The sequence below is a fragment of the Erythrolamprus reginae genome, chromosome 10 (assembly GCF_031021105.1).
Source record: "Erythrolamprus reginae isolate rEryReg1 chromosome 10, rEryReg1.hap1, whole genome shotgun sequence".
Classification (NCBI taxonomy): Eukaryota; Metazoa; Chordata; class Lepidosauria; order Squamata; family Dipsadidae; genus Erythrolamprus; species Erythrolamprus reginae.
The window spans coordinates 576,737-600,515 of record NC_091959.1 but is presented as its reverse complement, the minus strand read 5'-3'; the positions used below and the strand labels follow the sequence as shown (position 1 = coordinate 600,515).

Below are 23,779 nucleotides of genomic sequence, written 5' to 3'. Positions count from 1 at the left end.
CACAACACTTTCGGCCACATCTGCACCCCAAGGGCCTCCTGCCCATCGGCTCCGTGGCTCCAGCCGGGGCAGACCTGAGAGCGCCGCTGCTCCGACGCAGCCGGGTCGTCTTGGCCCTTCACCCTCCCGCCAAGCCCTCCCTTCCGGTCCACCTCGCGGAAACGGCCGCCCAGCCACCTACAGCTTGCTGAAGACACAGGTCTGTTGCAGCGAGTACTGCTTCTTGGTGACGCTCCAGACGCGGATGGTCCCGTCGCTGCCACTGGTGGCCAGGAGGCCCTTCTTGCTGCACCAAATGCAAGTCATGACCTGTGGGGAGAAAAGGCGGGCGGGCACGTCAGCCGGGCTCCAAAGTCCAAGGACCGTCTGCTTGGTCACCCAGTGCCCGTATTCGGCTGCTGCTGCCGCTGGAGCCCAGATTGGCATCCGGCCAGGACACCCGATTCAGAAATCAGCGGGAGACGGTAGAGATGGTCCGGTCCAGCTACGTCCCGTCACATTCAGCTTTGCCGGGATCCGATCCAGGGCTGGGGGCTATGGGGTGGACCCGCCCTCCCTCTCGGCCCAGAGGCGGAGAAGGCTGCCGGGGAGAGGCCCTCGGTGTGTGTGGGTGTGAGAAGGGGGCCGCTGTTACCCTGTTCTGGTGAGCCTCCAGCTTGATGGAGGAGCACTTGCGCAGGTCTCCTCCCACGTCGGCTAGGGTCTGTGGGCTGCCTTGGTTGTCGCGGTCGTGAGCGGCGAGGGTGCGCACCAGCTGCTGAGCGGCCCACTGCCGGTGCTGGGAGGACAGCCGGGAGGAGAGGCAGCAGGCGGCCAAGGCGTTGGCCAGCTCCAGGGGACCTGGGGTGGAAGCATTGGAGCAAGGCCGGTCACCCAGAGGGGGGGCCAGGCCAGTGGGGGGGAGCAGGGCCAGGGGCGAGTGTGTGTGTGTGGCTGTGCAGCAACTACCTTTCTTTTCCATTTCCGCCTTATCGTAGCTGGGCCTGAGTTTGGCCCCCTTGTCGGCCAGCAGGGCCACCAGGGCCTGGGTCACCACGAAGTTGGGAGAGGTGATCAGCTTGTTCTCCTCGGCGATTCCTCGCAGGAAACTCGGCAGGAACTTGCGCTGCACAGGGTCGTCCACGGTGGTCAGATTCAGCCCAGTGGCTGCTGAGATCAAGTTCTGAAAGGAGGAAGGGCAGCAGCCCTCGAGACGGACCTTTCCAAACCCAGACTGTCACTGGACACCAGAACCATCGGACCCACTAAAGCCAATCCAGCATGACACTTAAATTACCGCTTACACGCGTCTTCCGCTTGCAAATAACAGGAATTTATAAACCAGGAAAGAGTAACACACAAGGAAGTGGCTTTCGAAGAGACTGACACTCACAGCTCCCCCCATCAAATAGGGTTCAGAGATCAAAGTGACCCAGGTTAAAATAATCCTAAACAAAACAAACTATATTCTGGCATTATGTAATTTTGTCTGAAACTATTTGTCTTTCAGGGTCTGTTCCAGCAGGCGGTTGCCCAAGGGCTGAGGGAGGCTGCTTAAGCCCCCAGCTGCCCCTTCCCCAAAAGCCCCCCCCTCCCGGGATCTTGAGCCCCAGAAGCCGAGTCCCCCCGAGTGGAAGGGCGGAAGGGGACCCGGCCGCTCACCTGCGTGCACAGCTGCACCAGGAGCTTGGCCGCCCCAGGGGTGTTGGAGGCCAGGCAGCCGACGGCGGTGCTGAGGTAGGCCAGGCAGGAGATGGGCTTGCTCAGGTGGCTCTGGGTGCCCCTCGGCCGCTCGGAAGGGCCCAGCCCGGAGCAGGAGCCCGTGGAGAGGCCGGCCCTCCCCGCCGCGGCCAGGCACATCAGGCGGACCAAGGTGCGGATGTCCGTCAAGCCCAGGGACTCCAGGCCGGCCGCCAGGCTGCAGCTGGACCCGCTGCAAAGGGAAGGGAAGGTCAGAGCCGTGGCCTCCTCTGGAAAGGCCGGGCAGGGGCCCTCCCCCATGCTGCCCCCCCCACCCCAGCAGAGTCCCCTCACCTGACCGAGAGCAGCGAGAGGGCTCTCATGACCATCGTCCGGGCCAGGAGGACCTGGGCTGCTGCCGTCACCCGCCTCAAGGCCATGATGCGGTCGTGGGGGTTGAGCAAAGCCGCCGCCTGCTCCCCCAGAGTGACCCTCCCCGAAGAGCTTTTGTCCACCGAGCTTTGGCAGCCTGTAAACAGGGGAAGGAAGAAATGAAAATACAAATAGGGAAAATAGTATCTTATATATATTTGCAAATCAATTCATTAAAATAAAGTAAGACTAGTATGTGGAAGTTCAGGATTAGGTAATCTAAGTATCTTATTAATTGTTTGTTAATTGTTAATTTAAACTTTTCAAATTGTGGGGATTTTGATATATATTCCTGGGATTGATTAAATATTTGGCTGTATTAATGGTCCTAGGCATTTGGGATATTGAAATTATGGTGAAATAATGAGCAAATTTCAAAATATTAAGTGTTAGTAACTTAGTAGGGGATAAGAAATGCATGTTGCAAAAACTGTTACTTCTGTTTAAACGAATCCATGGAAAAAGTGAGAAGGAAGCAGAAAGAGAGGATGGTTCTGTTGAAGCTGGAAGGTCAGGATTGTGCATATACTGCTTGTATCATTACTGTTAGCATTGTCCAAAGAGATTTGACCCACTCAATACACTGTTCACAAAATATGGGCGTATTATATTAGAAAATAAAATATTTATTTAAAAAAACAGGGGGGGGGGGCTTAGCTGGTGGCCCTTTCCCGCTTTCCATGAGGTCTCCCTCCCCAGAAGGGCCCCCTCTGCTTCCTGCCCCCCCCCCAGAGATGGGATGCCAGCGTTGGGCGCACCCAAGGTCAGCCTATCAGGGGCCAGCAGTCCGCCCCTCCTGCCCCCCGGTTTACCTATTTGCATCAGTGTTTCCTCCATGCTGTTGATGGCGGTGACCATGGCCACAGAGGCTCCCAGGGGGTCACTGTCCGGGAACTGGACAGGTTCAGGCACGATGCGCCGGTCATTCAAGCCCAGGGGCCCAGCCAGCAGCTCAAACTCCTCTTCGCCGGTCAGCTTTTCATCCTCATCCACGTCCAGCATGTCCCAGTCTTCTGGCGTGAGGCAAGCAAACTGCGGTTAGGCCCTCTGACCTTCCCACGGAGGCCTGAAGCTGCGGGGAGGGGGAGGGAGGGGAGGGGGAGTACCTTCGTAGACGCTCTCCTGCTTGCCTATGAGGTCAGGGGCCTGGCCTTTGTACCTGCACCCAAGAGAGAGAAAGAGCCTTCACCTGCCTGGCATCTCCTTAAGACCCCCCCCCCCAAGTTGTTAAATCTAACAGGGGGGAACCGTGAAACCGAGATCGCCTCCTTTTTTCCAGGGCCGGCAGGAGGAAGAGGGTGGACGAAGAAGCTGCACCACATAACTCGACATCGGAAGCTCCGCGAGGGTTCTAGACGCTCCCCCCCCCCATTGATGTAAAACTATGTCTAGAGTTCCAGTTAATGATTAGGCCACCGTAGGTTTCTGGTGGGGGGACCTACTAAAACCGAGCCTGTTTTTAGACACCTGATTCTGTTCCTCAACTCTGTGTGTCCCACCCAACAGGGCTCCAGGCCTTGAACAGCGCCTGTCAGCGGGTGGGTGGGTGGGCTGACGTTTTGCACCCGTGCTTCCTCTCCAAAGGACCACAGGAGAGGGAGGGAGGGGGGCTGGCAAAGACGTGTGGTGCTCAGATGTGGTGCTCCTCCTTGCCCAGCCCTTGCCCCCTGCCCAGCCCCCTCTCTGCCGCCCCAAAGGGCCCCCAGATCCAAAGCCAAGCACCCTTCCAAAGGAAAGCCAAGAGGCCTCGGAGAGACTGAAGACTCCCCATGGGGAAGGGGACAAATCCTCTCCCCCCACTGTCCGAGGGTACCTTTCCGAGGCCGAGGACTTGCTCTTGCTCTTGAGGGCCAGGTACTTCTCCCGGCAGCTGCCGCACAGCAGGTAGTAAGGGTTCCCGCTGCCACACTCCCCACCAAACCAGCCGTCCACGTAGGAGCCGTTGCTGCGGTAGCCCTGGCGGTTTGCACTGCGCCCGCAGCCGGGGTGGTTCCTCTTCATGTGCTGGTTGAAGCCGGCCACGCTGGCCTCGCACAACTCGCACACCACCTCCTCCTCCCTGTCTTCAGACTCACAAACGTGCTGCAGAACACAGTTGCCCCTTTGTCGTTCCGTGCACAAGGGCGACCTCGTGCCCCCCCTTTCCCCACACGCGCATTAGAGCAACAGGTGAGTCTGGCTCAGTGCCAGAGACGCAGGTGGCATTGCCCCCCTCCCTCCCAAGAGCTCCCCACCCCCAGCATCTCCGATAACCTCCTATAGCCACCAGCCGGAGCTGCTGACCAGGAGGGGCTACCGGGGGTGGACAAGAGACAGACGAGGTGCAAGAAAAGAAGGCAGACAGTAGACAGCACGGACACTGGGGGCCCCATCAGGTCATGCAGAGGGAGACACCCCCACCCCCCTCCACGTGCAGCCGAATACATGACACAACCTCAGCGAACAACTTCTACAAGTTCAGCTTCTGGAAGCCTTGAGGAAGAGGAAGAGGAAGAGCTTTCAGGCTGATTAGGCACCAGCGACTGACCGCCTTCCTATCAGGCAGAACCGAGGCCTGTTTTCTAGGCTGCCCTCCGGAGCTTAGACAAGGCAGCCCTGGTTCTCCTGCTGGGCCAGGAGGGGGTCAGGATTCTGCCTCTCTGGCTGGACCCTTGACCTGAAGGAGGCGACAGCACTGGGCAGCCGGGGGGAGGCCCGACTTTGACTCCAGCCGTAAAGCCAGCATTTCCCTGGCGGCTCCATCTCTCCTTCGGCTCTTTTTAAATTTAAATCAGAGGAAAAACATGAGGCATCCACAGCGTGGAGTGACCCCTGTTGCTCAGGATGCTTTTAAAGAAAAGAAGGACAGTTGAACTGCCCGCAGAAAAGAGAGCCGGCAAACAGAAAGCAGCCCCCGGGAGGGGCTCCCGGGCTGGTCTCCCACCGCGAGGTTGACCAAGGCGGCTGACCGAGGCACAGAGTTAAGCCGCACAGCCAGAAGGAAGCAAAGCTGCAGCCCCAGCTGCCGTCACACCCACCCAGGAAGGCCAGTCCAGTACCTCTGGGATCCACATTCCCAGAATGTCATTGTCCCCGGCAAGGTCCGGCCCAAACATGGCTTCCATGGCCTCCTCGTCCAGCTCCAGCTCCAGCTCCTCGTCCAGGTTGAAGTCGTAGAGGGCGCTGGGATCCTGCGGCAAGGAGATCCCTTCCCTCCGGCTCTGGTTCCGGTGAGCCTGGACAGAGCGGTACAGCCCCGCTGAAACCAGAGAAGGAAACCACAGCGGTTACTGGGCAAATCAAAACATCTCCTCTCTCTCTCTCTCTCTGGGTCACAGGGGGGCTTCTTGGGCTGCAGGAAGGGAGGGCTACCCATCATCCCCTCCTCTTCCCATGAATACTTGACGCTAGACCGGAGCCTGAGCAAGGCCTTTGGGGAGTGGATGAAGGGGATGCCCTGGAGTGGCTGGCACCAAGGCAAGGATCAGAAAAGGGGTGGGGGAGAACCAATCCCCCGCCCCCCAATTCTCAGGAGGAGGCAGCACCTTCCCCCTTGCAAGGTTCTGTGACGAGAGCTGCTCTAAGGGGGGGGGGGGGCAGCTTCCGTTCTGCAGGCGCCTGTGCAGGAGGGGAGGGGAGACTTACCGGCACGGGCCAGCAGCGTTCGAGCAGCTAGGTCAAATTTATGCCTCCTGGTTACTGCTGACCGACCCCTGGCCACAGGCCCACTGCCGGACGCTGCGTTTTCTGTGTGGTCCATATTATCGGTGCTAGAAGGAGAAAAACCTGCTCGGAAACATTGCCGTGGCCCGAGGGAGCAGCAAGAGGGACGTGGGTCAAGGGGCCAAATGTGGGCCTGGCCCTCTTTTATCCTAATCTCAGTCCCGCAGGTGCTCATACCTTTCCCCAAAGCCTTCCTCCAGGTCAGGGGCGTCCACGGAAGGCAAATCTCCTGGAGACGGCAGGTAGCTCTGGTCGCTGGACTTGCCCCCCCCTCCCGGGCCCGATCCTCCTCCGTGCCGTCCCTCCGCCGTTTCTTCTGACTGAGGCGCTTCGTCTTCCTCGTTCCCAGGATGCTCAACCATCCACATGGCCAGGACAGTGATGTTCTGCGCATCGGCTTCTCCTCTGGCGCCTGCGGGAACCGGAAACTTTCCTCTCAACAGTCCAGCAAAGCCACCGGCTGCGGCCTCTCTTCTGCCCGGCCCAGAATCCGCTGCTCCCGCCACAAATTGCTATGGGTCTTTCGCCATCTTTAATTGCCCTGGTCAGTTAAGATTCTGGGCAGCCGGCAGGGAGACGGGATAGAACCAAACACGCACGGACACAAGTTGCAGGCGCAGAGTGAGTTCGGGCCGGAGGATGGGCAGAGTCCAGACTTTCATGCCTTGTGAAATGCCGGGGGGGGGAGCGTGACCCCCACACCCCGTGCCACTTGTGGACCCTCCCCAGAAGCTCAGGTGGGTGGGCAGGAGACGCCTAGTTACCTGTGCTCTCCATGGCTTTAGCGATCTGCCGGAGGGAAAACCCCATTTCCAACAAGGGCACGGCCACGGCCGGAGGAGGCGGGGAGGTGGACAGGCGGCTGCTCGGGTCGGACAAAGCTGCAAGGGGGGGGACACAAACATGAATGCCCAGGTTGGCCAGAGACAAAGGCTGGCAGAGGTTGAAGGAGAGCCAGGCAGGTGTGGACGGGGCTCACCTGTGCGGTTGGCAGGCCTGGCGGGCTGAGAGTCGGGGGAGGTGAGCGACTGGCGCCTGCCCATGTCGTCCGAGGGAGAGGTCGGCAGGGAGGAGATGGGGGGCGTCTGGGCCCTCCTGGTGGGAAGGACGGCTGTGGTGGGGTAGCTGGAGAACATTTGCCTTCGGGGAGACAGGGGGAAGAGAGCGGGTGAGGGACGGCAGGCTGGCTGGCCAGCAGCTGCCAGTCCTAACGCCCCCAGAGGAGGAGGAGGAGGAGGAGGTGGGGCAACCGAGGGGTACCTCAGGAGGCTGAGAGGCAAGACCCCCGGGGACTCTGAGGCGGGCACGGTCTCTGTGTCGGTCACGGGGGTGGTGGCCGTGGTGGTGTCTTCCAGGGAGCTGCTCATGAAGGAGGTGGTGCTGGAGGCCGAGGGGCTGGTGGTCATGGGGGTCTGCGCCTGCTGGCTCTGGTCGTTCTCGTCGGCCTGCTGGTCTATCTCTGCAAAGCAAAGGGAGCCCTTTCGGCCTGGCCTGCCCAGGCGGTCAAGGAGGGGCCTCTCAATGGGCAGCACGCAAGAGGTGAGGCCCAGCAGCCGGGGCCCTCCAGCACAGCCGGGAAGCAGCTCTTGGGAGCAGCCGAGAACCAGCGTGGCCCTCCCGTGGGCTCCCCCTCTGCGCTGTGCGTCATGTGGGGTGGCTGGCGGGGGAAGGAAGCCCAAAGGGACCCTCCCTCCAATCCAGCAGTCACCCAGAGTGACAGGGGAGGCGGCTGCGGCTGCTGCTCTCTGTGCCTTCCCTTTGGCCCTTCAGGGCCCCATATATTCCCCACCCACCCAAGACCTCTGGGGCTCTGCCTAAAAACCCCAATTTGTTTCCCCGTGGCTAAGCCAAAGGAGAGCCGGGGGGGGGGGGGGAGCCATCAGGGCCACCAACACAGCCAGCTGAGCTCCAGGGAAAGGCAGCGGGGGGGGGGCGAGGCAGAGGAGAGGGAGGTCCGAGAGCCCCCCTTTGCGGCCACGGCCCTTGCGCTCACCTGCCGCCTGCTTGCCACCTACCTGGCTTGGCTCTGGAGCCGCCCTGGTCCTCCAGCAGGCCATGCACAACCAGTTTGTAGATCATGGCTTGTGCCCGCTCCAGGTCGGCCAATCCCAGCGCCCTCTTGATGGGCGAGCGCATGACTGCCCGCTTCACCATGTGGCGCATCAAGAACTGCAGGGCCGTGCGCATCTCCACCTCTTCGTGGACGACCGGAGAGCTGGCGCAGTCGGAGTTGTGGCCGTTCTCGGCCAGGACTTTGGGGATGAGGAGCAGCTCGGCGTACTTGCTGCAGCTGAGCAGTGTGCCCAGAGACTTCATGGCCCCCAGGTACAGGTAGGACAGCTGGACGGCCCGGATTTCCGACTGGGCGGCCTCATAGCCCCTGGCAGCGTGTTCGTGGTTCTTCTTCCGGCCCTCGACACCCAGGTGCTGGCACTCCATGCCCAGGGAAATGGCGTCCAGGGAGAAGGAGGAGCCCTCGCTGTCCAGCCTGGGCCCCTTCGGCTCCTCGGTGCTGGGCGCAGGCCGGGCCTCGGGCGCCGCCTCCCCTTCCGTCTTCGGGTCGGGGTCCCCTTTGTCTTCCGGGTCATGCTTGTGCCTCTTCTCGTGCCGCTTGAGGCCGTGCTTGCCCAGGTCTTCGTGGATGCCGGTCAGATAGGTGAGGTCCAGCAAGACGGTGGCCGTCAGTCCCCGGAATCTTGCCACGTCAAAAGGCAGCGGGTCGCAAGGTTCCAGGTTATAGAGGGGCGTGTCACTAGGCGACCAAAAAGTTGGGAAGCTTTAATAAAGACCAGAACGACACAGGAAGAGGCAAGTGAGGGACAGACGGGAGGAAAGCACAGGAAATCACACAGAGGACGCACAACAGGCCGCCACCTGGAGGGGTCAGTGTAGACCAGGGGAGGGAGATGGTGGGGAGGGAGGACACTCAGCACAAAAGGGACACGCCGGGTGGGTGGGTCTCTCTCGCTAAACCACGTATTTAACACCTGGCGTGGTTCACTACCTTTCCTAAACTGCTTTTGAGAAGTGCCCCCATGACCGGACGGCTGGCTGGCTAGCTGGCACCTACCTGGGGTGTCACCTGCCCCCAGGAAGCCCCTGCAGGGCCCAGCCCGGCCTCTGTGCACTAGAGCCCTCTTTCCGCTGAGCAAGTAGTGTCATAAATGATGGCCCTTAAAAGGCCACAAACCCCGGGTCCAGCCACAGGAAATGAAAAGTCAAACTCCGTTTCCTGGACTTCAACCACTGCTGGCCGCTTGCTGAAGACCAGCACTGTACCTGATGGTGATCTCGGCCTCGTCCCACTGGACCTTGGCGGAGGCGCTGCCTTCCTTGACCACCCCCAGCAGGGTGGCGTGGCGCCCGGTCTGCTTGTGAATGCAGCGTCCCCCAACTCGAAGTCCGGCGTCCACCCCGCCAATCACCGCCAGCACCGGCCAGACCTCCAGGCAGAGGGTCTTCAGCTGCAGCTCCGAGAGGTCGGCCAGTCCGTGTGGCCGGCCACAATGCTTGGCCGCCTTCTCCTCCTCCTCCTCGCGCCCCTCGGTCTCCTCCCGGCTCTGCAGCGAGCGGCTCTTCTTCAGCCGCTGACCGCCCTCCTTCAAGCAGCCCTTGATCCGGCACAGCCTCTCCGCCATCTTCTTGTTGATGCAGTGCGTCCAGCGGTCGGTCCGGTGCAGGATGCGCACCAGCTGAACCGTGGCCTCCGCCAGCACCGCGGCCACCGGGCTGCAGATGGGGTCCCCTGGCAGCAGGTCCCTCGGGGTGCCGCGCATCTGCATGTCACAGATCTTCACCTGGGCGGGCAAAGAGACACCGCCGGCGGTTGCGCTGCTGCCTCCCGGACTTCAAACACCCCCCCCTCCTGCACAGAGCTCAGCGCACCAGGAACCTGGGCCCCTCCCCTCCGGTAAGGACCGTTCTTTGGCTGCCAGGCTGCCCCAGGGGCCACACTGTTAGCAAGGCCAGCAGACTTGGAAGGACAAGCGTCCGCAGGGCCCCAGGATGACCGGAGGGAGCCACGACTGGACAGGATTTCAAGCTGGCCGAGCGGGGGAATGGGCGGAGGAACGCAGCCGAGCTTAAGTGGGGAGGGGCTGGGGCGTCTCACCCTCTCTTGGCAGCGAGGCCAGAATGGTTCCTGGACCAGGCGCAGGGCAGATTTGGCCAGCCCAGGCGGCTTCCATGAGCCCAAAGGAATTGAAGGGCCTCCCTGCTCCCCCAAGTAGCTCCTTCTAGACCCACTTCCCTCTCAAACCGGCCGGGAGAACCTTTGAAGTAGCCACACTACCTTTTCTCCAGGGTTGCTACTGTAAAACATCACACAGGGATACAACTCGCCAGCGTCCACATCTTCAAAAGCCAGTTTGGGTTCCTAATTGGGGGGGGAAAGAAAATAGGGGACTTGGGAGATGCATTTTCAAGGGGGCCCTTCTCCTTCTGCCCCAGGCTGGCTGTGGTGATCACCCCCTCTCATGTTGGCTGGGCCCCTGCACCCGTCCGTGAGGTCCACTGCCACCTGCTATGCGTAAGGGGCCCACATCCTGCCCCTCTGGCCGTAATGTCGCCACGGCTGAGACTCTACGGTGAGCCGCCTAGGACGCGATATATGCGAACCTAGCAAGGCCGGAATGGGCCAAGGCCTCTCACCTCCCCGTTTTTGCCAAAGGAGATGGTCCTTGCTTCCATATCTAGGACGCACGTGATGAAGTCCCCCTGGGTGAAGCTGGTCAGGGTCAGGGCCTGCTCCCCGTTGTGGTAGAGGTTGCCGCTGTAGGCTCTGTACAGCCACATGTCAGAGGTGGTGCGGTGGTTGAAATCATGAACGGGCCATCGAGACACCCCCACGCACGTCCCCTCGTTGCCTCGGTTCTCCTTCACGATGTAAAACTGGAAAGTGCAGAACAACCGAGAACTTTAAACGTGAACACGGGCAGGTGACTTACAAATGGGGCAAAAGAGGAACGTTTAGGTTTGGCAACCCGCTCAGAACAGCATCTCTTACCCTGTCGGTTGCCTTCTCCCCAAAATTAAAACGGGCATTTGCAATGCATTCATTCTTGGGTGAAAGTCTCCCCCCTCCCCACCTTGGGCTCAAACACTACAGAACCCATTGTTTATGATACACTTTCCTACGTTGTGAGTCCCAAGAGGCCAGAAATGCCGAGACAGCGAACAAGAGAGCCGGACTCCAGCTGCGACCGCTTATTGTCCACCGCTGCCTGAGTCTGAAACGCTCTTTCCGGCCTACACACCTTCCACTGGTAACACCCGGAGGAGACGCCCGTGGACGCCAGCCCGTAGCCCTTCCCTCCGCTGCCGTGCGTGAGAATCTGGCCGCTCTCCACTATGCAGCACTGGGCCTTCTCGGGGTCGAAGGAGACCTCCTGGATGGGGAGGTTCTCGTCCTCTTCTTCCGACTCCGCCTGCTTCTTCGGGAAGAGAGGGCAAAGCTCTGTCAGTTGCGGGACACAGCCAGCGGGCGGGAAGGGGGTCAGAAGCAGGCGAGATGGTACCTGCAGCTTCCCTTCCGGTTCTTTCTCCTTGGTCTGGAGCACATGCTTGGCTTGCGCAACTGGGCTCTCCCACATGCAGTCGGCCAGGAGCGAGAACAGCCGCTCGATCACCTGTGGGGAGCATCAACACAGCGCACTCACTTCAAAGAACTGCAAGGCAAAGGCTACAGCCAGGCCTCTCCATTCTTCTTTCAGGTCAAAGGTCACCTCTAAAGGCCACCGAGGGGGCTGTGGGGGTCCCTCCTAGGCTACGCAAGGGCTTCAATGCTCCCCACCCACCTGTGGAAGGAACACCCTCTGACCGCAGAAAAGTGCAAGGCAGCCAGAGAACGTCAAAGGTCCCTCAGGGGGGGGGGGGGGAAGGAGGCCCCGCTTGCTGCCAACGGGTGGACACTGTCCCGAGGTGGGAGACCCTGATCCTGTTTGGGAGTGGGGAGGCAGCACCTGATGCCCAGGTGGGAGGGGACCCTGGGGTGGCTGCTGGAGGCAGAGGCCTCGCTCTAAGGGCTAAATTCCCCACAGAGTATCAACACCTGAGCCATCTGGTCATCCTCCACACCGGATTCACAGGCCGGCAGCACCGCTTCCAGGACATGGAGGGCAAGCAGCCTGGTCCTCAGTTTGCCAACCAAGGGGACGCCTACGAGGGAAACGGACAGGCGGCTCTTAAAACGCTGCCCCAAGGCACAGGCACACACCCCCACCGATCGATGGAAGAGCCTGGATTAGGCATCTGCTGCTGACGGGTCCAATGGCCGCCCGGGTGGGCCGTACCTGAGCAGCACTTCTGGGAAGCTATGTTGAGCAGCACCTCTGTCCACTTGGGAGAAGCCATTTTGGACTGGATGGCTTTGGAGGAGACCACTCTCCGGAGGAAAACTAAGAAGTCCCCCAGGTGCAACTCTGCCGCGTGCTGTTTGCGGAGGGCGACTGCAAAACGAAAGCAGAAGAACGGGGGTCATCCATTCCCTGAAGGTCATCCATTCCCTGGTCTGCAAAGCGGGGCAAGCCAGGGGCAACAGAGGTGGCTTTAGTGGCCACTACCCTCGCCCAGCAGACGGGTGTCCGGGGGAGCGTCTCTGCCCCCTGGCTGTTTCCTGTCCTTTAACTGAGGCTCGGAGTCTCCTACCTTTGAAGTCTTTCCTCTCCGTGTCACCTTTGGATTCTGGCTTCTTTTCGTCCTGATCGCAGGCGTCCTTCTCGCCAAAGGAGGAGGAGGAGGAGGAGGAGGAGGAGGACGTCACGAGCATCACCCCCGCCTGTGACAGCAGGTTCTTCAGCTGACTACACAGCAGGTCCAGCAGGGACTGGACCACTTTGGGGCTCAATTTATCTGCGTATGTCCTGTGTGGGAAAGGTGGGGGGTCAGGCGGGGTCACCCAGAGGCGGCTGAGCCCTGGGAAGAGATCTAAGCCAGGCACGGGAGGGGGGCGTTGTTCCCAGGGTGGGGGCTCCCTGCTCCTCTGCCTGAACCAACCTTCCGAAGAGCTGAATGGCTAACGGAGGCGAGTGTGGCTTCCTGCTCGCCCAATGACCTGAGGCTGACCCGGGAGCACCCTCCATGCCGGCCTCAGGCCCCATTTATCTCCTGAGGATATGCCTTTCAGCCAGGCGGGGCCTTCAGGGAGGGGGGGTGCAAGGGGCACATGGGGTGGGGGAGGTCAGCATTTCCTGGTCTTGCAAAGGAGGCACATTTGGGGCTTTCGTCACAACTTTTCAGTATTTCAACCAGTCAATTTTTTGTCCGTGTGTGTGTGTGTGTGTGTGTGCGTTGGTCTCGCCAGTCCTTACCCGGTGGTGATGGCGAGGATCTGCAGGAGCCTGGTGCTGGCCACTTTCAAAGCGGTGCTGAGCTGGGAGATGCCGCTCTTGGGCAGGAGCTGCAGGGGCTGTCCGAGCATGGTGTCCGTCCCGCACAACTGAGAAAGGACGTTCAGCAACCCGGTGGAAATGGCCAAGGAGACGTCGGCTGGCTGGTAATGCACACTCAGGGCAAACACAGTCACCAAGAGGAGCCGCTGTTGTGCCTCTAACACACATGCAAACACACACACACAAATGCAAAGGGGAAAACCAGGGCGCACTTTGAGAGGGTTGACTTCTTCCCAGAAATAAAAATGGTGCCAGATTCAATCCGCTCCTCTTACCGATGTGGTGTTTGTTGGCTTGAAGGGCTCTTTCCAAAGTGGCCGACAGCTGCTGGTAGATCTTGTGCACCGCCACTTGAATCTCCGTCTGGATGCTTCTCTTGGCTGCTCTGATGCCATCCTGCGAAAAGACCCGGGGCGGTCAAGCCGACCCACCCGCCACTCTGGCATGGACAAGGGCCTCCCCTTCTGGCGGCCACAGCCCTCACCTGGTAGTGGTGCAGCCGGACGCTCTCTCCCTTGGCTCCGGCGTGCCCCACGCTGCCCAAGCCGAAGCAGCCGGCCAGGAACTGCAGCCTCACTGAAGTGAGGAAGGAGGACGGCTGGAACCCCAGGCCCTGGCGGCTCCCCAGGGAGGCCGTGCAGGTCTTCTCCTCCATCCCCGAAAGCAAGACCAGGATCTGGTGCAAGGCCTCCAGGCGCAGCTGAGGGCGAGTGGGAAGAAAGGGGTTGGGAGCGGCTGCCTGGGAGGTAAATTGCAATGGCAGCACGACAACAACAACAACAACAACAACAGGAAAGCTTGCACAGAAGGGCAGGTTTCCAACAGGAGAGAGGGGCTGTTTCCCCAGAGCCCAGAGAGGATCCTGGGGGCAGGACTTCCACATGTACTATGGCAGGTCTCCCCCGGAGATGAACAGACGGTATCCTGTGTTCAGGCTCCGGGAGAACAGCCACGTCAAAAGGAGACTGAATGCAGGAGTCGCGAGGCCACAATCGTTGCGTGTGCGAAGGCGGCTCTTCCTGGATCCGTTGGGGGGGGCTGTTGTGCGGGAGGGCCATTCTTGCATTTCACAGCACAAAGGCCAGGCCAAGCAACCAAGCCGCCAGAGTGGAAGCACCCGGAAGGGCCCCTCCGCCAAGCAGAATGGCAGCCGGCCACTTCCAGAAATCGGCGTGACAAGGAGCCACAACACACGCAACACGCACCTCTGCCCTCTGCTGCTGCTGCTCCATGGCAAGGATGTAGGCCTGGGGGTTGGTGGAGGTGCTTTCCTCGGGCTCCTTGAAGCCTGGCGAGCTCCCGACGTCCCCGCTGATAAAGCTGATCATGTTCTCCATCAAGGCAAGGAGGCCGACGGACTTGGTGAAGTCCACCTCCGTCTCCCCAAACAAAGCCGAAGTGCTGGAGAGCCAGTCGCGCTGCCTTAGCCGAGTCCAAGAGTCGCTAAGCGTTTCCATCGGGCTGTGGACCGAGCCTAGAAACACACAGCAGGATTCTGTCACCGGCCCGGCAGTCGAGCTCTCCAGGCGGCAGAAGTGAACGCGCGGCTCGCAGGTCGAAACGGATGGAAATGGGAATTCCGGTCAATCTCATGCGCATGGTCAGCAATGCCTACCACACCGAAGGCCAAAAAAATGAGAGCTGCATGTTTTGCTGGCAAATCTCCAGGCAATGGGTTTTGCCGTACCAGGAAATTAAAAGAAGCCACTCAAACCGTTTAGCAAAAAGCTAGAACGTTGAAAAATGGTGATATGCAAATAAAACAGCATAGAGGGGAAGGGGGGGGGGGTTTGCTACAAAGAAGAGACACTTTTTTCTTGACATCCAATTGCAAAAAAAGGTTTGTGTTTAAGTTGCATCAGTATAAAGCAAGAGTGGGTGATTTATAGCTTTTCTGGAAATTTATGTAAATAAAGGGATGAGTAAAGGTCAAGTAAACAGGCACGAATGGTTGGATTTCTGCGGGCCCGGCTTTAGAGCTGCGCTTAAGCAACTACGTATAGATGGCCTCGGACTCATGGCCATAATCAAACCCAGAATTTTGGTGATAGGTTGAGGCATCACATAACCTGACCAGTTATTTCAAAAAGCTGTTACTCTTTAAGTAAATACACAGGGACCAAAAGAAAACAGGACATTGAAAGGCTATTTTTTCTGCATAAAAAATACGAAACTTTTAGAAACTGGGGAATGGGTCAAAACCCACTTATTGCACCTCAGTTGTGCAATACTTTTAGTTACTTTCATGTATTTATTTATCAAATTTCTAGGCCGCCCTTCTCCAGGGGACTCAAGGCGGAGTTCCCTGGAGAAGTTTTTCCTCGAACTCTTATCAGTCATAACTCTACTGCGTTCGACAGCACGACACAGGCCCCTTTGCATTCAACTTTACAAAGACTTGGAGATTTTATGCTGTGAGTCTCAAGCCACCTTCCTCTCTCTCAATATCTTATTATCTGAGCTTTAGAGGAGAGGTACACAAAAACGAAAGCCGAGGGCAGATGTTAAATGCTGACCCACCCTCAGTGGAGAGAGTCTGGTCCGAGGAAGGGCAAGGAAGAGGAGGAGGAGGCACACACAACCAGGGTACCCAACCACCAGCCACAGGGCTGCCCTGACACCCCCCCCCAGGGGGCTTATGCTACTCCGGATCTCGGGAGTAGAGAGAGGCAAGCTCCACAGAAACCCGCTTTGCGATCTCTGCCCTTGTACTGAGCGAGCCCAGAGGGGAATTCTCTCCGTTGTATCTCTACCTGCCGTTGTGGTTGGCACACCTGCTGGGTGGGCAAAAGAACATAGGAGGAAATGGGGAGGCTACCTTGAACATCCTGGAAAAACCCCCGATTTTAAAAGATAAATGCAGTTTAAAAAAACAACAACCGCAGAGCCCAGAAGAAATTCACTAGGCCAGAAGGGTCCAGTTTGTTCCTGACCAAAAATGTTGTTTAGAAAAGGGAGAAATCACAAAACCACCCAAAGAAGTGACCGTTCACACCTTTCGGAAAAGGGAAAAAGCTACCCAAAGGGGGAGGGGTGTCTCGAGGGTCCAGCTAACCCACCCTCTCCTGGAGGGGCTGCTCCTTCTCTCCCCCTTTTGTGGTGCTGCAGGGCCAAGGGGGGGCTGCAATGCTTCGGGGGGGGGGCCCTCGCAAGCCAGAGCAGACACCTGTGCTAAAGAAAGCCCAGAGACCCCACCGGTAGGAGAGGGGGGCGGGGAGGGAGGGGGAACCACCCGTGTTTACTTGTCCTTGAGTGCCGCTTGTCAATAATGCGATATTCGGGATGAAGGTGGAGCAGGGGCTGCACATATTTTATCTTTTATAAAGTATGTAGGCAGACTAGAGAGAGAGAGTATATAAAAGGGGAACGTGCCATCGGGTTCTTGCTTGAAGCTCCTCTTTTTCCTGGGGCTCAACTGGCCAAAAAGGAGTAAACACACTACCACACAAGAATCAGAAGACAAAGAGAGACGTTGGGTAGAGAAGACAACATTCAGTCTGCAATCTGTCCATACATGGGAGACAGGGGGGTCAGGGAGGGGGGAGGGGGGAGGCCCATAAAGGGGCACTTCCTCCAATCCCTGATGGGTGGGGCTGGTGGGGGTCTCCGGGAGACTCCTGGGGGGCAAGGGCTTCCCTGCACACAGCAACCCATGGAAACAGGCAGCCAATAGGGACAATCTCTGACCCTCTGCCGAGAACTTTGGCCTGCTCTGGAATGCAGCTCTGACCGCGGCCAGCAAGCCCGGCTAACGTGCTGGTGGACCATCAGCTGAGGCCCCATCTCAGAACCTCCCACACCGCCACAGGGCCACAGGACAGCCTTGGAAGGTTGTCAGATGTGGGAGAGGGTCAAGGTCACGGCTTCAGAGCAGCAGCCCCCAGTCCTGGCCACTTTTAAGACCTGTGGACCTCAACTCTCAGCCGGCTGAAGGATTCTGGGGGTTGAAGTCCACAGGTCTCCACGTTGCTGAGGCTGGACACCCCTGCTTTAGAGAAGGACAGGGCCATGAGCGGGCGGAAGTTAATGGTCTACCTTTCTTCCTGTGCGACGACGCCAAGTCCAGATCCACATTCCGCCTTCCGCTCTAAAGAGAAGGAGAGGAACCGTTACTGGCAATTCCGCAGGAGCCGTTCCTGGTGCAGCCGGGATTTAAGAGCTGGGGCTGCGACTTAAGAGGCGCAATATAAAAGGGGACAAAAGAGGCCGGGGGGGGGGGAGCCAAGACCAGAAACAGGAATCGAAGCACACACACACACGGGGGGCTTGTGAAGGGACCCTCGTTTGGACCGTGTCCAGCAACGCTTCCTCACCAGGGAGTAATTTTCCTCATCCGATTCAGGCTGAGAGAGGTCGGACTCACTCCTGGATTTCATCAGTTTGTATCCTGAGGTCGAGTGGCCAGAACGACTTTCTGCGCTGAGACTTTCACTCCTGCCTCATGTAAAGTTACAACAGAGAGAGAGAGAAAATTAGACAACCATGCAAAGGCCTCCTGCTCTGTGTCCAGTTACGGCCCACTGAAGCCCCCGAGAAGCCCCCACCCACCCCGATGCAGAGGGCCTCCTTCCCTTCCCTTCCTGCAGCTCCCCTGCCTGGGCTGGAAGGGCTGAGAGTTCTTCCACAGGGACTGAACTGAAATGGCCCTGGGATCAACACAGATCCCTCCTAAGAGAGAATAGAGGGGGGGCCAGGGGGTCTCCTTCCATGTTGCTATGTCCCACTCTGAGCGCTTCTGCCTCGATTCAGCCCCACCCTCCTCGCCTTTGATCAACTCTGCACTCCCGCGATGTGTCAGCACATCGTCCTACATGCAGTAGCACCCAGGACAACCCGGAGGGGAGTTTGTGAAGGGGGGGGAAGAGCGCACCCCCCCCCCCCCACCCACCCCCTTTGAGAGCCCTCCCGAGCCCCAGGGCTCCGCTGGCCCCTCCCTCGGGTGCCGCCACCCCTGCAGGGTCCCCGAGAGGGAGGCCGGGGGGGCAGGAGGCGGAGCTGCCCGCACCTGGTCATGAGGCCGGCCCCTTCCGAGACGCTGCCCGAGAGCAGCTCCGCCTGCCCCTCCTCCCGTCGCTTCTGCAGCTCCTCCACCACGGGGCTGACCCCCAGGATCAGCAGGGCGCAGCGGTGGATGACCGAGTTGCAGGCAGCCGTGTACACATCCTGGCCCTCCGGGAGGTCTCGGCTGACGCGCCGGTCCTGCTGGGTTTGCGGGGCCTGGTCCTCCGCCTGCGGCCCCAGCCCACCGTTCATTCTCTCCCGGTCCCGGCTGCGAGCTACTTCACGGGCTGATAGGAAACATTGAAAGATTTCTGTAACGTGCAACACAGAAACGAAAGGTCTTAACCACTAGGCAGCGCAGCTCACGGGCGGCAGGAGTTCTTCTTCAGCGGAACGTCCTGCCCCCTGCCCCCCTCCCCCGGGGCAACACTCTGCCAGAGGTGCCCGGCCCCAGCGTCCACTTACTGCCGGCGGTCATCGCTTCGTGCTCCCGCTCGTCCTCTTCCTCCTCCTGCTCCGTGTGGCCCTCCTCCCTCTCCCGCTCCTGCTGCTCCTCCCGCTCGGCCTCCTCGTCAATGGTCCGGGTGAAGGGGCTTTCCTGCGCATCGACGTCCGACAGCTCCGGATTATCTGACAGCTGGGAAGGGGGCAAAGGGGGGGCGCTGTGAGCGGAGCAGCCCCTCATTCAATTGAGCAGAATGGCATCAAGGGGACCCAGCAGCTCTCACGCCAGCTTTAGTTCAAGAGCCTGATGCAGGGTCAAGACCTGAAATGCTCCGACTGAGAAACGTAGCAAAGCCACTGGATTGGACCCCAGCAAGAGGAGGAGGAGGAGGAAGGCTCCCGGGAATTCCAGCCGTCCCTCCTTGAGCCTTACCCATCTGTCCCTGGAGGACGAGCGAGTCGGGACCAGTCCCATGTTCTTGCAAGCGAGCAAACGGTTCCGAACTTTGTACACGCACCGGTAGATTTCTACCAAGGTTTTTCCTGGCTGGTACCTGCAGACACAAGCGCCCCACGCGGTTAACGCCGGAGACCGCGACCTCAGGCCAAAGATAGAGATGTGGGCAGAGGCTTGGGAGACTCGCCTGCTCTCGCTGCTGGCTTGGCTGAGGAGGTTTGTGTGCTTCAAGAGGGCAGCGAGGACAAATCGGGAGACGGTGTCCAGCAGGGACTCACTGCTCAAGGTTGCACTGTCCCAATCTAGGCGGGAGAAGGGAGCCGTGAATGGGAGTGTCCACAGTGGAAGCGGCCCCAGAGAAGCGCCCCCCCCTTTGGCTCCAGTGAGCCCACTCCCAGCCCAGCAAGGGACACATCATTTGGGGAGGGGGCTCAAAGGAGACAATGTTTTGCCATGGGCGGCTGGTCAGGACCTGCTAAGGTTCCCTGGAGAGAAGAGAGAAGGCCGAGTCTCCCCCCCCCCCCCCGCCAGGCCCCCTCTCAGAACCCCTGGGCTGTTTCCCCAAGAAGGGGCTAGCCCCTCCCTGAGACTTTCCCCCCTCGTCCCCCCCCTCCTGCTCCCGAGCGCTGACCTTTGCTCACGGCGTAGTCCTGCAGGCTGACCCAGAGGCTGCGGGCTGGCTCCTTGGTGCAGCCCAGGGCCAGGTCCACAAAGGCGGAGACCTCCGGGCGCAGGCGGTACTCGAAAGGCTTCTGCTCCTCGCTCCCAGAGAGGGCCACCTCCAGCAGGGAGCTCACCGACTTCTCTGGAGGAGACACCCATCCTCATGCCATGCGCTTCCTTAGCTCAGCCTGCCAAGCCTCCTCCAAGTGGTCAGAGTGGGGCACTGCAGGCTACTTCTGCCCACTGCCAGCAGTTCGGCAGTTCAAACCTCACCGGGCTCAAGACTGACTCAGCCTTCTAATCCTTCTGAGGTGGGTAAAATGAGGACCCAGAGGGGATTGTGGTTGGGGGCGAGAGGCTGACTGTGCAAACCGCTTAGAGGGGGGCAAAGCACCGTCGTGTGGGATATAAGTCTGAAATGTTTTTGCTATCTTGACTTTCTGGGAACTGCAGCTCAATGCGTCTGAAGCGGGAGAAGGTCAGAGAGGGCTGACTTGGCGATTAAGTGGGACCAACCAGGATTCACGGGAGTCCCAGCAGTGACCCCAACATGGATGGCTACTGAGCGTGCTCGACTTTCAACTGCCCCCTTTTAAAGCCACCCAAACTGGGGACGTTTCTTTGGGGCCAACACCATGTTGCCCCCATCTGCCTAAAATCCGGCACTGATTAATTTGTCTTCCACAACCGCAATGTACAATAAGGACAATATTTCTTTCTGTATTTCCTCCAACCCAATGTATATTTTTATATTTCTCTTATGCTGCCCCCCTTCTCTAAGCTGCCATAGCCCCCCTCCACCATAGGATATTGTCCACCTTTTCCTCCCACTTCTGGAAACGTACTGGGTTATTTTAACAAGCATTATTATTATTACGCTGCAAACCTTTCATGCTCTTAACCAGGTTACCTAGCTGGGGAATCTCCACTTCTACGCCATCGCTGAACAGCAGTGTTTTCAGCCAGTAAGCGGTGTCCTGCTCTTCGGGAGACATGGGCGACCCTTGCAGCATCCCACCGAGACACCGTCCAATCAGCAAGGCGACGGTTCTCTCGAGGTCCACAAGCCACACCCACACCTGGGCCGGCTGGGGTAAGGGTACTCCAGCAGGATCGACCAGCTCAGGCCCACCTGGGAACAGGGAGCCATCGGTGTTTGAGAGAAGTGAGGTTCCCGCTCTGGACCAGAGAGGACCCGCTCTGAGCCAGGCTTACCATGAAGAGGCCACTGCAGCTCCTGGTCTTCTAGAAGCACCGCAGCCGGCAGAAGCCTATTAAGGCAATCCAGGGGGGTCAAGAGGTCCAGCAGGTAGCTCAGCAAAGACCGGGCCACCGACACAGGCAGCAGAAGCAGCGAGTTCACGATCTGGCAAAGCATGCTCCCTGCTGCAGACACGTAGATGACATCTGGAATGGGGGGACACTCGTTAATGAGTGGCAGGTCTGGAAGGCTGCAGGAAGGGTGTGTGTGTGGAACGATGCCCGGATTGATAAATGTATCCCACAATTCCATGGGCAGCCTTTCTCAGCCTCTGTGGACCTCAACTCCCAGAATCCTCAATTGAGGGCAGGCAAGTCCCAAGAACCCCCCCCCCACACACACACCTAACCTTGGCATCGCTTGGCCAGACCCTAGAAGCAGCCTCAGGGGTCCCATGTGACCCCAGGACACAGGCCAAGCGTTTCCAGCCGTTACTCCAAACCAGGACTATGACCAGCCTAGCCAGGACTGACATGTATTTGGGCCTTTTATTATTATTAATTAGATTTGTATGCCCCCCCCTCTCCGAAGACTTGGAGTTTGGTTTTACTATAAGGGTTTTTTAGTTGTTTTAGTATTGGATTTACATGCTGGGTTTTTTGTTACTGTTGTTAGCTGCCCCGTGTCTACGGAGAGGGGCGGCATACAAATCCAATTAATAATAATAATAATAATAATAATAATAATAATAATAATAAATAATAATAATAATGATAATGTGGCTCACAACAATTTAATCATAGAAACATTGGAGGGAAAAAAGTCTGATGAACGTAGTTCTCTAACTATATATATTCTCCAGTGAGCGCAATCGGATAAATAGCGTGCACTCACTCACTCGCTCACTCGCACGCACGCACGCAGGCCCCTACCTCTCAGTTTTTCCCCTACGCTGCCGTTCCAAGAGCTCTCCTTCAGCAACGTAGCGGAGCGGGAATAGATCTCCGTGGCATGAGGCAAGAGCAGCTGGAGGTGCTTGTGCAGGAGGGCCACGCTGCTGGAGTTCTGCAGGCAAGAGAGGGCCGTGGGGAGGGGCTCCGGGGGGCCACCCGAGCGCTGGACTCCTCTGCCCACTGGCTTGCCCTGTGCTGCTGCCCCGCTTACTCACCTCGCCAACGCTGTTGATGTGGCAGTAGGCCAGCAGCTGCTTCTGCAGGGAGCACAGGAGCTCGTGGAGATGAGCCGGCTGGCTGTTCTCAGAGGGAGACGTCCCCAGCAAGAATTTGTCACTGTTTTTCTCCAGCTCTCCAAACGCCTGGTCCTACCGAGGGAGAAGAGTCACACACACACACACAAAACTTCACCTGCCTCCCTGAGTGCATTTCCCTTCCTGAATTTCCATCCCAGCCACATTGCAGGGACTACGGGAGCCGTGCTCCGACTGATAAGTAGGCTGCTTGCTATACCTGCTCCTAAAAAAACGTTGTGTTTCTTGCTACTAATACAATTCCCACTGATTGGGAAAAACACCCAGGAGTTAGAACAGAGACGACACAACTGAATTCTTAATCCAATTTAGATTAAGTGTGGACGATACTTAAGCTGCTCTTTTCAAGCCCCCTGAGCCGACCAGCGTGTGTCTGGACTAAACTATTCCCGGGGAGGGGGCAGGGGGGGCAAGCAAGGGGAAGCCAGGCAGTGAACTCACTGTATAGAACCCCAAATTGCGCAGCAGAGTCTTCATCAAGATTTCAGCCAGGTGAGTGTCGGGGTGGTGACCCTGGGCCCCATAGGCCGCGTCAGAGAGGTTCCCGTAGGCGAGGCAGAGGGAGGAGATGTCCGTGGCGTCCGAGGGGGAGCTGTAGCCCAGCAGGGAGGCCACGTGCGTGTGGTCTTGCAGGCTGGTCAGAATGATGTCCAGCTGCATTCGCTGAGGGCAAAGAAGAAAAAGGGTCTCCTTCCCTTAGAAACCTTCGGGTCAGACATCAGCGCAACACGGCACTTGCAGAGGGGTTTTTTGGGGGACTTGACCTTCACACTGCCCAGCAGCCCAGGACTTAGCCAATTCCTCTGAAAGACAAATCTCCTCCTCCCGTTCCAGCTCTTCACAACTCAGACGCCCACTACGCACCAGACCCTCCTCTGCCAGCGCTCAGGACGTCTTACCTGCCCTTTGGACAAGCTCTCCCACCGGTCAGGGCCCTGCGGGAGGAGGGAGTGGAGCAGCTCCATCCTCTCCCGCAAGGGAGGCAGCAGCATCGTGGCTCCAACTGACAGCGTCTCAATCACCACCTGAAGTTCGGGGGGAGACCAAGACATTCCACTGAAAGCTGCAAAACAGACTTGATACCGCTCAGCAAATGGATTTTGAAACGGTGGCTCCTCCCCTTTCCCACTTTTTCTCAGATTTCATCTCAAGGCTGCGGTGAAATTCAGAATCCGGTGCTGAGCGACTGCCCAACTGGCCGGATGGGTGTCCAAAGATCCGGACCGGAATGCCCCAGAGCTCTCCTGTGACCTGTACACTACAACTCCCAGAATTCTCGAGCTAGCGTGATTGGCTCAGGGGTTCTGGGAGTTGAAGTCCACAGGTCACGGAAGAGCCCACTTGGCCTACTGCTGCCCCAGAGCTGCCGTCTAAAGGGGGCTTCCAGACCGAGACTGACCTCCTGTATCTCATCGGGGACGGAGGAATCCATCAGGCGGAACAACAGATTCCGCAGGGGTCCTGCCTGCCTGCCCAGGATGCTGGTGGCCACTCCGCCGGCCAGCGCCAACGCCAGGTGGTTGGAGAGCAGCTTCAGGCAGAGCTTCAGGAAGGCGTGGTGCTCC

General features: G+C 58.7%; 1 protein-coding gene across 8 annotated transcripts in view; it reads right to left on the bottom strand.

Annotated features, from left to right (window-relative positions):
• Positions 1–23,779, bottom strand: part of HERC1 (HECT and RLD domain containing E3 ubiquitin protein ligase family member 1) — a 46,358-nt gene that overhangs the window by 10,752 nt on the left and 11,827 nt on the right. For 2 of the 8 annotated variants that reach the window (XM_070762914.1, XM_070762915.1), the window contains exons 12-53: positions 23,614–23,779; positions 23,114–23,239; positions 22,656–22,877; positions 22,116–22,268; positions 21,880–22,012; positions 20,962–21,153; positions 20,657–20,878; positions 19,715–19,888; positions 19,271–19,385; positions 19,060–19,180; positions 18,648–18,819; positions 18,187–18,493; positions 17,495–17,615; positions 17,217–17,268; positions 16,554–16,619; positions 14,387–14,655; positions 13,666–13,881; positions 13,457–13,577; positions 13,101–13,338; positions 12,439–12,653; positions 12,084–12,239; positions 11,843–11,949; positions 11,310–11,420; positions 11,049–11,225; positions 10,444–10,683; positions 10,085–10,168; positions 9,073–9,590; positions 7,809–8,569; positions 7,054–7,252; positions 6,773–6,933; positions 6,558–6,674; positions 5,971–6,205; positions 5,716–5,840; positions 5,109–5,329; positions 3,905–4,173; positions 3,198–3,250; positions 2,904–3,104; positions 2,014–2,188; positions 1,642–1,912; positions 949–1,162; positions 635–840; positions 182–309 (exon numbers count right to left, since the gene is read on the bottom strand). In XM_070762914.1, coding sequence (XP_070619015.1) covers positions 182–309; positions 635–840; positions 949–1,162; positions 1,642–1,912; positions 2,014–2,188; positions 2,904–3,104; positions 3,198–3,250; positions 3,905–4,173; positions 5,109–5,329; positions 5,716–5,840; positions 5,971–6,205; positions 6,558–6,674; positions 6,773–6,933; positions 7,054–7,252; positions 7,809–8,569; positions 9,073–9,590; positions 10,085–10,168; positions 10,444–10,683; positions 11,049–11,225; positions 11,310–11,420; positions 11,843–11,949; positions 12,084–12,239; positions 12,439–12,653; positions 13,101–13,338; positions 13,457–13,577; positions 13,666–13,881; positions 14,387–14,655; positions 16,554–16,619; positions 17,217–17,268; positions 17,495–17,615; positions 18,187–18,493; positions 18,648–18,819; positions 19,060–19,180; positions 19,271–19,385; positions 19,715–19,888; positions 20,657–20,878; positions 20,962–21,153; positions 21,880–22,012; positions 22,116–22,268; positions 22,656–22,877; positions 23,114–23,239; positions 23,614–23,779 — 8,130 coding nt within the window. The remainder of the gene's footprint in view (positions 1–181; positions 310–634; positions 841–948; positions 1,163–1,641; positions 1,913–2,013; positions 2,189–2,903; positions 3,105–3,197; positions 3,251–3,904; positions 4,174–5,108; positions 5,330–5,715; positions 5,841–5,970; positions 6,206–6,557; positions 6,675–6,772; positions 6,934–7,053; positions 7,253–7,808; positions 8,570–9,072; positions 9,591–10,084; positions 10,169–10,443; positions 10,684–11,048; positions 11,226–11,309; positions 11,421–11,842; positions 11,950–12,083; positions 12,240–12,438; positions 12,654–13,100; positions 13,339–13,456; positions 13,578–13,665; positions 13,882–14,386; positions 14,656–16,553; positions 16,620–17,216; positions 17,269–17,494; positions 17,616–18,186; positions 18,494–18,647; positions 18,820–19,059; positions 19,181–19,270; positions 19,386–19,714; positions 19,889–20,656; positions 20,879–20,961; positions 21,154–21,879; positions 22,013–22,115; positions 22,269–22,655; positions 22,878–23,113; positions 23,240–23,613) is intronic. The other 6 variants (XM_070762917.1, XM_070762919.1, XM_070762916.1 and 3 more) reach the window with 6 other exon arrangements.